General features: G+C 34.1%; 2 protein-coding genes across 2 annotated transcripts in view; both read left to right on the top strand.

Annotated features, from left to right (window-relative positions):
• The window catches only part of LOC113402879 (probable aconitate hydratase, mitochondrial), a 184,582-nt gene that overhangs the window by 35,304 nt on the left and 132,750 nt on the right, over window positions 1–16,528 (top strand). The window lies entirely within an intron of this gene.
• LOC113402893 (uncharacterized) overlaps window positions 11,213–16,528 on the top strand; it is a 57,660-nt gene continuing 52,344 nt past the window's right edge. The window contains exon 1 of the mRNA XM_026643248.2: window positions 11,213–11,454. Within this exon, the coding sequence (XP_026499033.1) occupies window positions 11,438–11,454 (17 nt within the window). The 5' untranslated portion in view covers window positions 11,213–11,437. The remainder of the gene's footprint in view (window positions 11,455–16,528) is intronic.

The raw sequence follows: 16,528 nt of genomic DNA on the forward strand, positions 1-16,528 counted from the left end.
TTTCCAGTACCCCAGGGAAAGAGCTTGTTAAAATAATTTTGTTATTGACGCCATTTTGAAAAGATCATTTCTGTCTTGTACTTATAACAATTTGTACTATTTAAGGATATTTAATTGTTTGTATTTTGAAGTCATATTATCCTAAGATTTTGTTGTTTTATATGTTTACGCCATGACTGTATAGTTAGGTACCTATACATAGATTATTTATAATTATAGGAAGAGTAGTCTTTTATTTTTTCTTAATTTGTATTTAAATTAGTTATATAAAACGATTGATGTACATGTCGCAGGTAACTAACTAAATTAGCCTTTTAATTAACAGCCTAGCTAGCCTTTATGCTAACGGCCTCGTGCAATCTGCGGGCTGAATGACATTCGCCAATATATCTTCCGTTCATACAATAAGGTAGTTTGCTTTAGACTCTTCTGAAAACAATTGCTCATAATAAAATAATTATGTTTTAACCTAAAGTAATCAACATAAATATTTTTATTTTCTATCCAAAAAAAAAACATATTAGTGCTATTATAAAAAGCCATTGCCAAATTTAAAAAACAATTTGGCAAATGGTTAGTTTTCAATAGTGAATGGTAGCTTTAGAACCATCATCCTCTATGAAATAAATAAGTACGTTACGCTGATTGAAAACTCGCTAATAGACCAGGAGACCCCTGTTTACTATCTCTTACGGTTCGATTGCCACTCTCAATACACGCTATCATTTTACCAGAGTAACCGCATGAGTAAGTTTATGAAACCTATACCACAACTAATAAAGTTATTTTATCGTAAATATCTATATCGATTTATATCGATAGATTTCTTTTTAATAGTGTGGTTCCGGCAATGTGAGAACCCTATCTCAACATGGATAGTGAGAACCGCAGAAGGGATTTTTGCAAATGGCCCATAGACAATTCCAGTGTGCTACTGGCCAAAGAATTAGCTGATGCGTGGTTTCGTTTATTTAAACTAGTTTGCATAAACCAGCTTATTCCAGCGATTAGGGATATACCTATATTAACTGTTGGTATTCTTTCGGAAAAATGCATTTAATATATTAGATACTTTTAGGCTATGGATCTGCCCTGGCAATTTATTAGCAAAAAAAATTATGTTATATCAATATAATTTATACCCTATAGCATTCAGAAATAACGGAGTTTTCTACAAAAGTACTTTTTTAGAGTTGGATCATAAGTTCCCGAGACTTTCCCCTTACATACAGACAAACAAATTTTCCCTCTTTTCTAATATTGTTATCGATTCATATATAATTTAAATGAATCCTTAATTTATATTTACATTAATTTCTATCCTTAATGTTTTTATGATAGACTTGTCAATGAACGTACGATTGATTCAAATGTAATTCCAAAAAGCATCCCATTTTTTGTTAGGTACAATTTATAATAGTGTTCATACTTTAACTTATAAAATTATAATCGATATTGTGATATAAACCTGTCCACATCGATTAGCTTAATCTGTTTAGCGATGCGTACAAGTTAAAAGTAAAGGGTACGCTCTATTAACCTAAAAATGGTGGACACATGGCTGACATACGAATCGAACCATTTGAAATTTTATTATTTTTCAATCGCATTTTTTTTTTTTCGATTAAACCCACAGCTTTCAAAAATACGATTAAAAATGGCGTGACACAAATAATTATAAAGATATTGACTGGCCGGCGAATTGAAACATTATTTACGCCTTGAATTTACAGTGAATATATCGTAAATAAAAATAAACCGTTAAGAGATTTGATGCAGGTGATTTTTAAATTTCGAATTTATTTTGTAGTATTTTTTTTTATATTTACAGTTTTAGCAATAAGACGCGTCAAGGAAGATTTAGTGCTCGGGAAGTAATTACTATAACTGGTTGACATTCGAATAACTATTGTTTATTTATTAATACAGAATATTCTTTATTCAAGTAGGCTCATAAAATGACTTGTCTTGTTATGACTCGTCATTTTACAGTGTTGAATTAAATGCAAAGCTATCACCAGTTCGAAAAGTAGATTCTACCGAGAAGAAACGGCAAGAAAGTCAGTAGTTACTCTTTTTCACCATTTTAATTACAGAGTATACCAGTAAAGTATATTCATTTTTTTATATATCCAGCCTGGAAATTAATAAAAAACTGAGTCCACGCTTTTTTGTAAAGTTCTTTAATATAATCTTGTATTGAGTAATATGGCTTATTTATCAATGTGTTTTGACATCAGCTTAAAATTTTTTAATAGACCAAGTTAAAAATAACTGTGGAATCTTATTATAGAAACGAATACAGTGCGTTAGAAAAGATGTATTAAGTTGGCGGAAACGGAAACTAGGTGTTATTGACTAGGTACCTCGTCGTGTCTATATTATAATGTCACCGTTTCTTTTAAAAAGATCTATATTTATTATGAGTATACATAACACTGCTGTAAACATATTGTGAAGCAACTGTAAGTATATCGACCCATGGACATCTGCAACACCGGGGGGCTTGCAGGTGCGTTGCCGGCCTTTCAGGAAGGAGTACGCTCTTTTCTTGAAGGTTCCCAAGTCGTATCGGTTCGGAAAAACCGCCGGCGAAAGCTGGTTCCACAGGGTGGTTGTGCGAGGCAGAAAATATCTTAAAAATCGCGCTGTTGTGGATTTTCGGACATCTAGGTGGTGCGGGTGATATTTGGAATTTTGACGAGATGTCCAAAGGTGAAATTCAGCAGCCGGGATTAATCCGAACAATTCCTCGGAACATTCCCCGTGATAAATTCTGTAGAAGATGCAGAGCGATCCAACATCTCTACACAAAGCCAAAGGATCAAGCAGATCGGAAAGGGCTTGATCGTCGATAATTCGAGCCGCTCTACGTTGGATACGGTCAAATGGAAAAAGCTGGTACTGAGGAGCACCCGCCCAGAGGTGAGAGCAGTATTCCATGTGAGGCCGAATTTGCGCCTTGTAATCTTAGACGATGGGCCGACGTGAGATACTGTCTTGCCTTGCTGAGCAAACCGAGCTTTTTTGATGCCAATTTGACTTTGCTTTCCAATTGACCGCGGAACTGAACGAGGCTCGAAATATCGACGCCAAGTATTCCGATACTAGCTGTGGCGGCTAACGGAATGTTCTCGAATCGTGGAGATACGACAAATGTTGTTTTTTTAACAATTAACGCGCAAACTTACGTCTTTTTGGGGTTTTCTTCGACGTTTTCCCGAGAAATATTAGCACTGCCGGTGTATGAGGTGCCTACGGTGCCGTCGTCTGCATAGCAGTGAATGTTACTGATTTGTAACAAGTCATTGATATGCAGAAGAAACAGAGTGGGTGATAGAACACAGCCTTGTGGAACACCAGCATTGACGAATTTTAAGTCGGAGCATGCACCGTCGACAACGACTTTGATGCTCCGATCTGCCAAAAAACTGGTAATCCATAAACTAGAAGATCACCGGCTGAGCGACCCCGACGGAAACCGTACTGGCGGTTGCTAATCAGCTGGTACTCCTCTAGGTACCGCAGGAGCTGGCAGTTTATAATGGACTCCATTACCTTGGAGAACAAGGAGGTGATGGCTATAATCCTATAATTGGACGGGTCTGAGCGGTTGCCCTTTTTAGGGATCGGATGCACAAAAGCAGTCTTCCAGGAGTTCGGGACGACGCCGAATGCATAGGATTGCCGGAAAAGATGCGTTAAGACCGGCGCCAACTCGGGAGGACAAGTCCATAGCACGATTGGAGGGATGCCATCGGGTCCCCTCGACTTATGAATGTCCAAGGAAAGAAGTGCTTTACGAACTGCACTTTGCCGGAATTTAACCTCCGACATTGTGGTATCACACCGCGGGATTGTTGGTGGTGACTTTCCTCGGTCATCCAGAGTCGAGTTCGCCGCGAAGAGAGAGCCTAAAAGATCAGCTTTCTCCTTCGCTGTATGGGCCAATGACTCACCGTCCTTGTGCAGAGATGGTAAGGAAGGCTGACAGAAATTCCCTAAGACAGCCTTGGCGAGAGACCAGAACGCACGTGTTCCTGAAGGGAGGTGCACCAGTCTCTCGCCAATTCTGCCAATGTACTCCGTCTTCGCCTTAGCAATCACGTTTTTGAAGGACCTAGAGGCAGAGTTATATTCCTTTCTGAATGCGCTGGTATTTACATCACGAGACGCCGATGCGCCAGCCCAGTCTTGATAGCGTTCCCATTTTCGGCGTGAACCTGTTTTGCAGAAACGACCAAACCAGGGCTGGGACTTGCCACCGACGGGGACCGCAGAATACGGAATGAATAGTTCCATACCCTGAAGTACCACATCGGCGACAGAGTCAGCAACAACGCTCGGATCATCCGGCGAGAAACAAACCTGCAACCAAGGATAGAATGCAAAGAAGGACCGCATCCCATCCCAATCTGCTGACTTGTAGTGCCACACTCGACGGCAGCCCACGAAACGAGGTCGTGAGTACCGCGCAACTGGCACTGTACTCCGGACGAGATAGTGGTCCGAAGAGCCCAGAGGGGGATCGACGATAACCTGGTAGCCATCTCATCAGTCAAGCCCCCCCCCCAGAATTCAGAGGGCAGCGCTCAGGTGGTGTACGTCCTGAGCTTGGATGCCCAGAGAGGGATTCTTAACCGCAGTCGCTGATGGTACCCTGCTGGGGTAATGAAACCAAATTCTGCACAACCATTATGTTTTGGAGGGGAGGAGAATCAGGCCTCCGGGACTCTCACATACCGAGCGAAACGCGGTAGCATAGCTACCACTTTACGCCGATTTTAAGTGAGAGAGTGGTACAACCCGAAGGTATGCAGTGTGGCACTACCACTAAATATTATATAATATATAATATTTAGAACGAGAATAGTGGATCAATGAAAATTTGAACGATGCGTACTTTTTTTTGTCCGGTACTGTATTATAATTTCAATTAAAACATATATATTTTTATTTACCTTGCGTATTAGTACGTAACGTAAAATTTAACCTATTTAGGAAGTTTTTCAATCAAAATATTGTAATATCAATATCATCAACACATTTGATCACGTTTTATATTAATATCATATTATTTTCGACTCTATGCGAGATGCAATAAAATCTATAATTTTGAGATTATAAAATAACATGGATATTAAAAAAAGCTATAGATTTAAATAGATCAGCAATCAGAGTCGATTCGTCTCGCAGATGAATCTATACTCGGTTCTTAAATCATTTTCGAAATAAAATATCGATTTTCTATCGATGTTACGTAGTAATAATATTACATTTAAACTATTTCGTATTAAACGTGAAGTGATTTGTGCACTAAGAATGTATCGCTTATTTTATATAGAAATAAATGTGAGTGAAATATTTCTGTACTGAAATGTTACGCATGTTAATTGTGTATTTTTTTATTTATTACATTTGTGATGCCGCTATTGTGTTTGTTAACAACTAAGCTAATTTGATCAATTGAAAAAATACAATATCTTTGTTATGTTTTTTTTGTTTAACCGCCCCGTCTATTTAGGATGAGCGTGGTGTATTTTGTACCACTGCATAAAATATATTTGGCAGACTTATACGGCCGGTCGCCTGTATGACGCTAGTACCTAACTCTTATTTTGGTTGGGTTATTACATACCATCATCTCAATTTTAAATACTAAATATTATTGTCTCTTACGACTTATTCAATTTGAGATGGGGTTGCTTTATTCTCCTCTATTGGAGTCAACACGGCTTTAATTTTTTCTCATGTTACGTAGACAAGGATAGCTATATAATGCTATCTTGTATTATCACGAGTAAAGATTTATGTCAATTATTTATTTGATTATTGTTCTTAAATTGAAACGAGTATTAAAAGCTTTTCATTTCAATGTATATTAGCAAGTGTAATGCATTTATAATAAATGTATCGTTGATTTTTTTAACGAAACTTGACGTTAATTATATCATACAATGCTACGGTCGGCTGGCTGCCCGACGCGACGACTCGGATACAGAGTTGCAGACAGCGTCTGTGACGATTATTTATGAAAGGAAACTTATTCAGTTCGCAACTGAACTGAATTGTATAAGAAGATTATAAATAGTTTAACTGACTGACTATCAATGTATAGTTTAAATTGTAAGACAGAGGCTAGAGACAATGTGTGTGCAGTAAGAAAACATTTTTCGTTTTTTTTTAATGGGTTTTTGCACAGTTTCTTCAACTTCATTCGATTTTAATTTAATAATCAAGATTAATATTTTAAGAATTCCAAGTCGCGGTAGACTTTATCACGTAGTAAACTTTAGAGGTATTATAATACAGGTTCAGAACCGAGTCATTCGTTATTGTATCAAATATTATCATATTTATTAAGAAATTTTTAAAGCACATGTGTTATTATTTAAAACTCGTAACTCGCTGATTTTTTATTTAATTTAATTATAATAAACTCTTTCTTAATTGTATTTTTTGTTTTAATTTGAACATTATATTATAACTCTCACTGGCCTAAATTGCAAAGTGTCAGCGACTGTCAATTCTTTTTTACGGATTATGCTTCAACATCCATATTCTAAATATTATAAATGCGAAAGTATCTTGTCTTTTACCACTTTATGCTTAAGCCGCTGAACCGAATTAGGTTCTAATTTAGTATGGAGATAGTTTGAGTCCCGGGCAAGGACATAGACTACTTTTTAATTTACCACTCGAGAAGCCTATAGATATGTTTTTTTAAAATTCGCGCAAGTAAAGCCGCATGTTCGGCTAGTATGTACTATTTATTGTCATTGTATTAAAATTGTGTGACGAATAAATCAAGCTAAAGTGTTTCCGATTTGTTTCACCATATTAATGGCAACTGTGTTATATTTATAAACGAGAGAAATAGTTTGCAGACTTAAATATATACTTAGACTTGTAGATATCCTCTGATCTATAAACCTTCGATACAAGTTTTGTTATATCTCTTAGACTCAAAGAACAAATACGTTTCAACTTTGTATTCACAGTAGGATAACATATATAAGCAAGTACATTCGTTTATCAGATTAATTAAGCAAGTAAGTCGGTCTGGGTAGGTAGCACCCACTCCTCAGGTATTCTGCCGCCAAACAGCAATACTTGGTATTGTTGTGTTTCTGTTTGAAGGGTGACTGAGCCAGATTAAAAACAGGCACAAGGTTGGTGGCGAATTGAAAAAGTAAGGAGTGGTTGTTTCTGACAGCGTCAATCGATGGGCGGTGGTTACTACTTCACATCAGGTGGCCCATTTGCCGATCCGCCTACCTATTACATAAAAAAACAAATTGGATACGTTTCGGAATGACAGGGAAATTTACTTAAAAAGGTCTTAGAAAGACCACTATGAAATGAAATAATCGTGGCTATCGGAAAACAAAATGCTTAGATAGATGAGAGGAAAGAAGCTATCCATCTTCCGTTAAAGGTACATAACACATATGTGTATCCTTGATTGAGAAATACGCTCTCACCGAAGATCGGAGATAGCGATCTCTCCGTCAACTGCATTAGATTATTGAAAAACATCGTAAATCAGCGTCAAAAATAAAAACACTTCGATTTAAATCGAGCAGAACAACCGATGTTAATTTGCAGTATTTCCAATAAGAGTCGACTAAAAAACTCATCCAGCGTTTTTCCATAAATTAATATAACCAAGTATGGATATTTATTAGCAAGCTCCACATATCTGCAATACTAATAAGTTATTTCAAGTAATAAATAAAAATAACTACCAGATAGTTTTGTACGAAACAGACCAATGAGTGTTATGTTACAGAAACACGTCGTGACAGAAAAAGATGAAAGTTGGCATTGGTGCCTAATGACATCCGGCGAGCGTAGAAAAAGGAGAAAAACGGGGCTTTCTAGACCTTCCCCATATTTTAAATTATTATATGGACGGGAAATACTGACTGAAATAGGATTGCCACACGACCTTGTTTTACAGGAACTGTCTGCTTTGATGGCGTTAACAGTTGTCAGTTCCTCATTCCGTGGCTTATATTTTTAATTACATTTTGTTTGTGTCCAGGGCATAATCAGAAACATTTAGCGCGATGAGAGTAATATGTCAAGATTAGAACGATCATAAATTAAAGCTATGTGTTTTGATATTAAGGTATCAATTATTATTTAAACAATAATTATTACGTTAGCAACCAAGAATTTAAGTGACTTACTGAAATTTGAATAAAAGACGTGTCTTTAGAGATCTAGCCGAACTGGAACTCTGGAAAATTATGAATACGTAATTACAGTACAGGTTAAAGCTATGATGATATTAGTATCAGAATAAATATAGTGAGCATGTTAAAAAAAGAAATATTATGTTATTGTACTGTGGCAGCCCTGACAAATTGTGAAAGTGAAAGATTGGCTTCCATGAACTTTGTAGACAACTGACATATCAGTTTTCTGTTTCTTCTCATTCATATGGTTTTTGTACTTTATAATATTATAAACATTATTCCTATTAATAGGTATTATAAATGTATTATAATAGGAATAATAAATAATTATTAATTTGCACGTTAAAGGCGCTCCGGCATCGCGAATCCGAACATTCCAGGCGAATGTTCGGCAGTGCTGTAACGTAAAGCTCAAAATCGAATCTTAGATCGTTACACAACAGGCAACTGCTTCCGGTGCGAGACCGGCTTAAGATATCCATAGCCTCTATTATAAGCATTGTATTACAAAATTTAAGAAATATCGCTTGAACGTAAATTGTATTCAGAACGGTCAGTGTGACGGACAGCAAAGCCGATCACTGTAAAGTGCCCGTCATATCTACTGATATTTAATGTTCTATAAGGTATACTTTTCCGAACAACGTGACCGTTTAAATCTATGTTAATGCGTATATAATGGGGGAATAAAATCGTTTAACATATATACGATAATGATTATTCATTTGATACTTATTTCGCGCCTCGAAATTGCTTTAATGGTTTTAAAACTTTGAATGCGTTCATTTTTTAAATTGTTTTCTTAATAGACACGGATTAAACATTTCAGAACTACAATTTGATACACATTTAATTGATTATGGGCGTAGTAAAGACTTATGTAAAGTACTCACAGACATATAATGATGTATTATGATATTATACATTATTAAAATGTAAAGCTGAAACGATTATCTTTGGTCTAGTAGCTGTGGCTAGATTGCTGCGGCTTTCCAATGTTATAATATGACTAGGATATCTACTTTTAGGGAAATTAGAAGTCCGGAAAAAGGAATTGTGTTTTGGCGGATTAATAAAGTTTGCAGCGTGACATTCACGGAAAACACGTAAAACTATTGGTCTCGTGCCCGGTTCCTTTCCAGTCTCGACGAAGCACATTGGGCTGTAATGACGAATACACAGGATTTTTGCGCACGTTTGTTAATTTTAATATCTCATCTGCAATTCGAAAGCTTTGGCTAAATTAAACAAAAGAACTATTTGAAAGAGAAAAAGAGCAAAAAAATTGCACAAAAAAAATAAAAAAATACTTCAGTTTTGCAAATCTATATGATGGGTTATAGTTTCAGTACGGACATAGATTACACAGTATACATATATTGACAACCATTCTATTTGTGAACTTAGTCGGAAATAAATTTGACTGAACTATAATCTTCCAAGCGAACGTTGCCAAAACTATACAATAGAATTAAAGTTTTTGGAGAGATTATTAAATCTCAGTATCGTCCAGTATGTCTCAGGAAAACTTTACAACAATACTATTGTAACTATGAATTTATAGATATATTTCGGATCACATTTTTATGATTCAATGAATTGGAAAATTGTACTTCAATTAGTGACACAATATTGTTGTTATTCAGAAGAAGTAAATATATCAATTTAAAGCGTTTTTTACCGATTACATTTTGCAGTTGAAAGGTGTAGTTTTAGATGTATTACAAGAAATATATAAGTGCGTGATACGAATTGTAAGGTACGAAAATTAGGACATTACAGGCGGTCAATTTTACTGACATATACAATACAATAGTTCTCGATTCTATTCCGATGCAATTTAGACAATTCTTCACAAAAATACTTAACTTAATCGTAACTGATGGTCGATTCTACTTATTTATAACGATTATGATACAATCTCAATTATATTCCGATGCAATCGACGGAACCGCATTGGATCATTGTGTTAGTAGAATAGGAAAACAGTTGAACGGCAACGATAATGTTTCGATTCGATTGCGATAAAGTGTGAATTTGTTAGTAGATTTGACGTCCTGGCTCATAGATCGCTTGGATCGATGCTGATTATATTATAAGAAAATCCTTATAAAAAATGGCCGGTTAAATTATTAATTTTTCTGTTTTAAAAAAATATACCCTATTTAATGCGTAAGATATGAATACGATAACTACATATTTAATTTAACTTAGACATATACTCGAGTCAAGACCGATAAAAATGATTTCTTATTTTAAATAATTACTCTTCTCCACTTTTTACTTGGTAGGGCTTGTTACCAGCCCCATATATCATATGGGTAACACCAACTCATCATATAAGTTACCGATAAGAAGCAATGGAGCAGTGTTACTGCAAGCACAAGGGACATAACATATATAGTCCTCATGGTTGGTGACCCATTGTCTTTGTAAGGAATGGTTAAAATTTCTTATGGCGTGAATATGTCTATGGGTATTTGTGACCATTTACCATCATGTGACTCATTTTCCCAGTAGCCAAAAAATAATAATAATAATAAAATAAAATATGTTCCTAACAATAACAGTATAAAGTTATCAAAATGATATTATTAGTATTTTTTTTTAATAATTCAATGCCAAAAATATCTTAACTCATAAATGTTGCGTGTTGTGTCCACTTATTTTCAATTAAGCAAGTCATGAGGAAAAGGACCGTCAAAGCTTCGGACACGTTCAAATAAAACAATTCCAAATGACTCTATGCAGTCACTGGACCAGCTAGTCCGGTCTAACGCACTAATGAGCGCAATTCATTTAATTGCTTTGAAAATAAAAGCTAAGACCGAGCTAAATTATGCTACTGTGATTTCAAACGATTCCGTACGTGACATGCTATACGCTTTCCCCGTATATAGCCAAATATCAGAAGACCTACCTCGTCCCCCGCACGTTTTTGACTTTCAGGCGACAGAGGGGAGGCTGCGTGACATTAGGCAGATAATGTTCCGTTCTGTCGAAAATGCAACGGTGTGCAGGCCAATGCAACCTGTCAAGACTCAAGTCACAAGTTCAAGAGCAGCCGCGCGAGCCGGCGAGTATCAGAAATACCGCAGCTTTCGCGTAGAACGCACGCGAACGGTTAACGCGATCGAGCGGTGTGGATTCGTAATTCAAATTTGAATTTTTAAACGAGTGTTTTTTTTTCTGTACTATAAGGTTTTTGCTGCCAGGTCGTCGGACAGTCAACGATGCAGAACTTTATAAGGTTAGTTTCTCACAGATTAATTATTTTATTATATAAAATGAACAAATAATAAAAAAAATTGAATCTATGACTTCCGTTATACATTTTTTAAATTTTACATATGACCTAAATACTTAAATTGTGTTCTGCCATTTAATGTGGACAACCACACCAAAACAATAGCCTCTCGACTCAAACTTCCCATAATAAAGTCCGAAGTGTGGGAATAATAAAAAGTCTACAATATATTATTACTGTTATAAATAGAGGAAATAAATCATAACTCAAAAACGGTTTTCTTAAATAAAACATAGTTGCAACTTTTTAGAATATGAAATAAATTATATATATTTTTTAAATTATTTTTTATAAAGTAGTAGAATATTTTTTGCACATAGCTATAGCAATTATTATAAGCTATATTTTTTTTCATAATAATTCGTAACATATTATTACATAATATATGTTTGCAATAGATGCATCAAATACATACATGATTGTATAGAAATATTCCATTTGGAATTGGTAAGTGCGTAGATTTCAACTGATGAACTTTATTCTAGTTTTAGGATCAAAATTATAAACAAGAACATTATATTAAGACGTCATTATTTATTAAAATTATTATTATCCCTTTTATTAAACTAGACAAGAACTAATCAAGTTGATACTTCAAAAAGTTAAAGCGCTTTTTTTAGTTAGAATACATAATATTTTTTTTACAAAATTTAAAGAATAATAAAAAATAAACTGAATTCAAATGAATGCGATTTCAATTAAGATTTCTGTCATCATAATAAATTATTCGAAAGTTCAGAAGTGGATAAAAATGCAAGGTTCCATTCTATACGAATTTTTTTTAACAAATGTTCCGATTTGAATTAAAAAAGTACATGAGGATTTTTTTTAAATACAGTTTAATCTAGAACTTCATTGAATTCGAACTCAGCTAAAAAGATATGACTGCAACTTCGGCGTCACTGATTAAAGATGAAATAATTTTAACAGTTACACACTGCATTTGAATAAAATATTGTAGTTGTAATTTTTGTAGAAGACAGAATTGATTGGAGTTAAGGTGTGAAGGGAACGGCTTGGAATTACATGTCAGATTGATTTATGAACAAGTGTAATACGGCAATATAGAGTATAACATCGCAAAGTGTTTACTACTAGGAAAATAATTAGTAAGGGGACGAGAGACCCAACATCTGTAATTGATTAGGTTAATCTATTCATGTACCTTGAAGCAACTCTAATCGTTCTCAAGCATACTAAAAAAATAAGAATGTTTTTTTTTTTAAATATTTGTGACAACAGTTTGATTATAAGTTTATATAATGATAGTTTGATGGATTGTGTGAAAGGCGATATGACTGGAAAGAATGTTACGTGTGAGATGACGTCAGACAGAGAAATATGGAAGAAGAAGACAAACGAAATTGACATAAGGGCAGTAGGATAATAAAAATATTCATTGCAAAATAATTTTCATAAAAATTCATCAGTTTTCATGTTCTCTGACAGATATATTCTTTGAACGGTGTTATCCTTTAAAGAAACAATTTCGTATCTCATAAATTATTGAAAATCAACCCAAAAGCTGTTTAGAAGCGCGTATAAAACGTTACAGTAATCATTATTATATTCAATTACTTTCTGACACTTCACGATCGTGAAATTTAATGACATCAAAATACATTTTCGGGTTTAAAAGTTCGCTTAAAACAGTGTTATAAACGACATCAGACAGAATTAGATTTAATAAAATTAAAATAAATAATTTCAATAATATTTTTTAATGGCACTGACGTTTTATAAAGGCAACATTTTCTTTTCAACTATCCGTGTATTATTTCTAGCTTGTACTATGACGAGAGTTCGTGACAATAGCCCAAGGCGACGGCGCTAAACATTACACTATGAACTCGCAACCCTCCCCTATGGAACTATTGAACTATTAACTATCTTCTTGCAACAGATAATATATTTCGTATATTATTTGAAACGGTTAAATTAATTGTAACTTTTATTTAATTTAATAGAGCCGCTTGTAGCAATTCTGTAGCACATATAAAACTTTTAATACTTATTAAAACTAACCTACAATAAAAGAGCCTACACATGCCTTAAAGGCCGGCAACGCTCCCGTAGTCACTTTCCATCAGGTGATAAGTCTGCTCGTTTGCCATCTATTCTATAAAAAAATTAAGCAGTTTTTGTTTTATTGTACTAAAATTTTGTCTGAATAGAAAAGTAGTGGAAACAACATCGATACAACTAAATATGTAGAAACATGTTACAGCCTATAAATGGCTTAGGTTACCCTCTCTAAACGAGATGTTCCATCATGATGGTTCAATACGGGTTGATGGATACACACGTGTATCCGTGGCAGTGTATTCGCTGAACCATCACGGTTTTACGACGTTTAACATTGACGCTGTAATAAATATTCTTTACATTTTTTATTAGTTTCATTTATAATTGGCATATGGCAATTAATAAAAAGTTGCTTAAAGTCACATTTAGAATTCGCTGCATTGATTTTGTTTTTTCAAAACAAATTTCATACTTTACCAAGTTCAAGTTATTTGAAATTTCAAAAGATCTCGTTTGATATTTAATGAAGTCATAGTAATAGCGAGGTATACTCCGCGTAACTCGATGCGTTTGAGTTTCATTGGCTTTATTAGGAAAAAATCTTGGTATCGCTGCACGGACGAACAACTTTAAACTATGACGTCTGAAGTCGAGTTCTACTTGAAAATGGAATTATTAATATTTAATGTATTATATATTAGAGATTTGTAATGCCAATGTTGTCGAAGGGTCGTTTTTGTTGAACAATTACCATTTTTCTTCTAATATTTTATTGCTTTTCGCAGTCTATTGTCAGCTATTTAGCTGGAATTATGATGAATTATAAATATATATGTAATATGTAAATTCCTATTTTATATTGGTTATTGCTTTTTGTGCCCCTCTTATAAATTGTATGAAATCATGTTAAATCGAACTTGAGAGAAAATAAAGCATTATATATACTTTATATAAATAGAAATGTATTTTTGTTTTAATCAAGGCTTGCGTTGCAACACAAATGACAGATAAAATATTTATTTGCAATTACCACAGCACAGAATAAGATTATAAAAAAAAAATCTTTAAATAAAAAATTAGCGCTTAAACAAAAGAAATGTTGAAACTTTTTATAATTAAATAATGATTAAAACGTCTGCACTATGCAGTCTGCTAATACCATGTAGAGTAATTTAAAAACACAACCTTTCCCCAACATTAATAATACACTAAATTAGAAAAATCCCATGATCGTATTTCATTTCTTATAACCGTATAATAGGGAACTTTTTCGCTTGAAACGTATGATTTATGAAGTCGAAACAAGATTGTTATCTGTTCGAACCCTTTCAGCGTATTAAATTTCGTTTTAGCGTAATATTAAATTGTATTAGTTCGGAATTGAAGTGTAATATCGTAATGAACTCTGTATGGGTTTAGGTGTCCGGCAATTTGCTTGCTGTGGATTGGATTACGTTGCAAGATAAGGGATTGCTTTGGTGTTAAAATTATACCAGCAATTTTACAAATTGGTTAATAATTTCTGTGAAAATAAAATAGTTATTTTATGTTTATAAATTATAAAATCGCATCATCCATATTTTTCTGGTGTAAGTAAAAGTCGGCTCTATAGAAAAAACAGGATCTATCTGTTCCTCTGCTCTGGTTTATCAATGATAGATATTCGTGGTCAGAAATGTACCAATAGTAGGTAGTCTTCTGATGATACGTACCACAGAAGTATCCAGTATAAGACGGTCCAGTAATTTAATATTAGTAACTTATTTCGCTTCGAAACAAAGCGTCTAGGTAGCGGTAGGTCACGACAATAGTTTGAAGTGTTAAAATCGAACCTGAGTTTTCACATGAGTCCGTGACACATGAGCCAGTGAACTGTAAGACTTACTAATACTGACTTAATCTAAAATTTGAGGAAAACATAAATTATTTAGCATGAGTTACAAACGTTTATTTAAACGACTATTGACGAAACTTTACGATAAAAAAAATTGACCTCATTTCGGCAACAATATTTGTTTTACTCATTTTCTTGGTTGGTTTGACATAAATAATTTGGTACTAAATGCAAAAAAGACTAAATGTATTTTGTTTTTTCTGCCAAATGTCAAATTGAATTCTTCTGCCGTCATTTTGAATAATGAAGGACTTGAGTTTGTTGAGTCGACGGCCTTTCTAGGGATAAACCTTGACTCCAAACTTCAGTGGGGCACCCATTTGTATGTCCTAGCAGGGAAACTAAGTAGTGCCATTTATGCAATAAAAACAATAAGAAAACTCACGGGTAAGTACTGCTAGCCTAGTTTATTTTAGTAATTTTCACAGTCTTATGTCATATGGAATGTTGTTACGGGGTAATGCAGCAGATATTGAAATAGTATTTATTCTGCAGAAAAGAGCTATCCGAACTATTTACAATATTAGCTCTAGGACATCATTACGCGAAAAATTTAAAGAAATAGGTGTATTAACGGCTGCTTCACAATATATTTATGATAATATGATGTTTATACAGAAGAATATACAAAAGTATTCCATAAAAGCATATACATCCTATTAATACAAGAAATAAGAATAAACTTCTAGCCCCTACTTTCCGTTTGCATACGGTACAGAGAACGTTTTTGGGCAATGGTATACGCATATATAATAAGATACCGGGAAATGTAACCAATTTACCATTTACGAAATTTAAAAAGTTTATTAAGACTAAATTAATAAAAAAGTCTTATTATTCATTAAAAGAGTACTTTTAGAAAAAAACGCCTGGATTTAGGCTCGGGTTCCATCACAGGACACTAGTTATTGTAAAAAAACAGCATTGTTAATCTGTATATTTGAAAAGAGCAACTATGCGAGTTTCTTGCCGTTTCTTCTCGCTGGAGGCTGCTTTCCGAAACGGTGGTAGTATTTTAATATTTACGATTCAAAAATGCTTCGTTGTGAAGTTTACTTGAATAAACTTGAATTGATTTGAATTGATTTTCTTAATTTA

The sequence above is a fragment of the Vanessa tameamea genome, chromosome 9, assembly GCF_037043105.1.
Source record: "Vanessa tameamea isolate UH-Manoa-2023 chromosome 9, ilVanTame1 primary haplotype, whole genome shotgun sequence".
Taxonomy (NCBI): Eukaryota; Metazoa; Arthropoda; class Insecta; order Lepidoptera; family Nymphalidae; genus Vanessa; species Vanessa tameamea.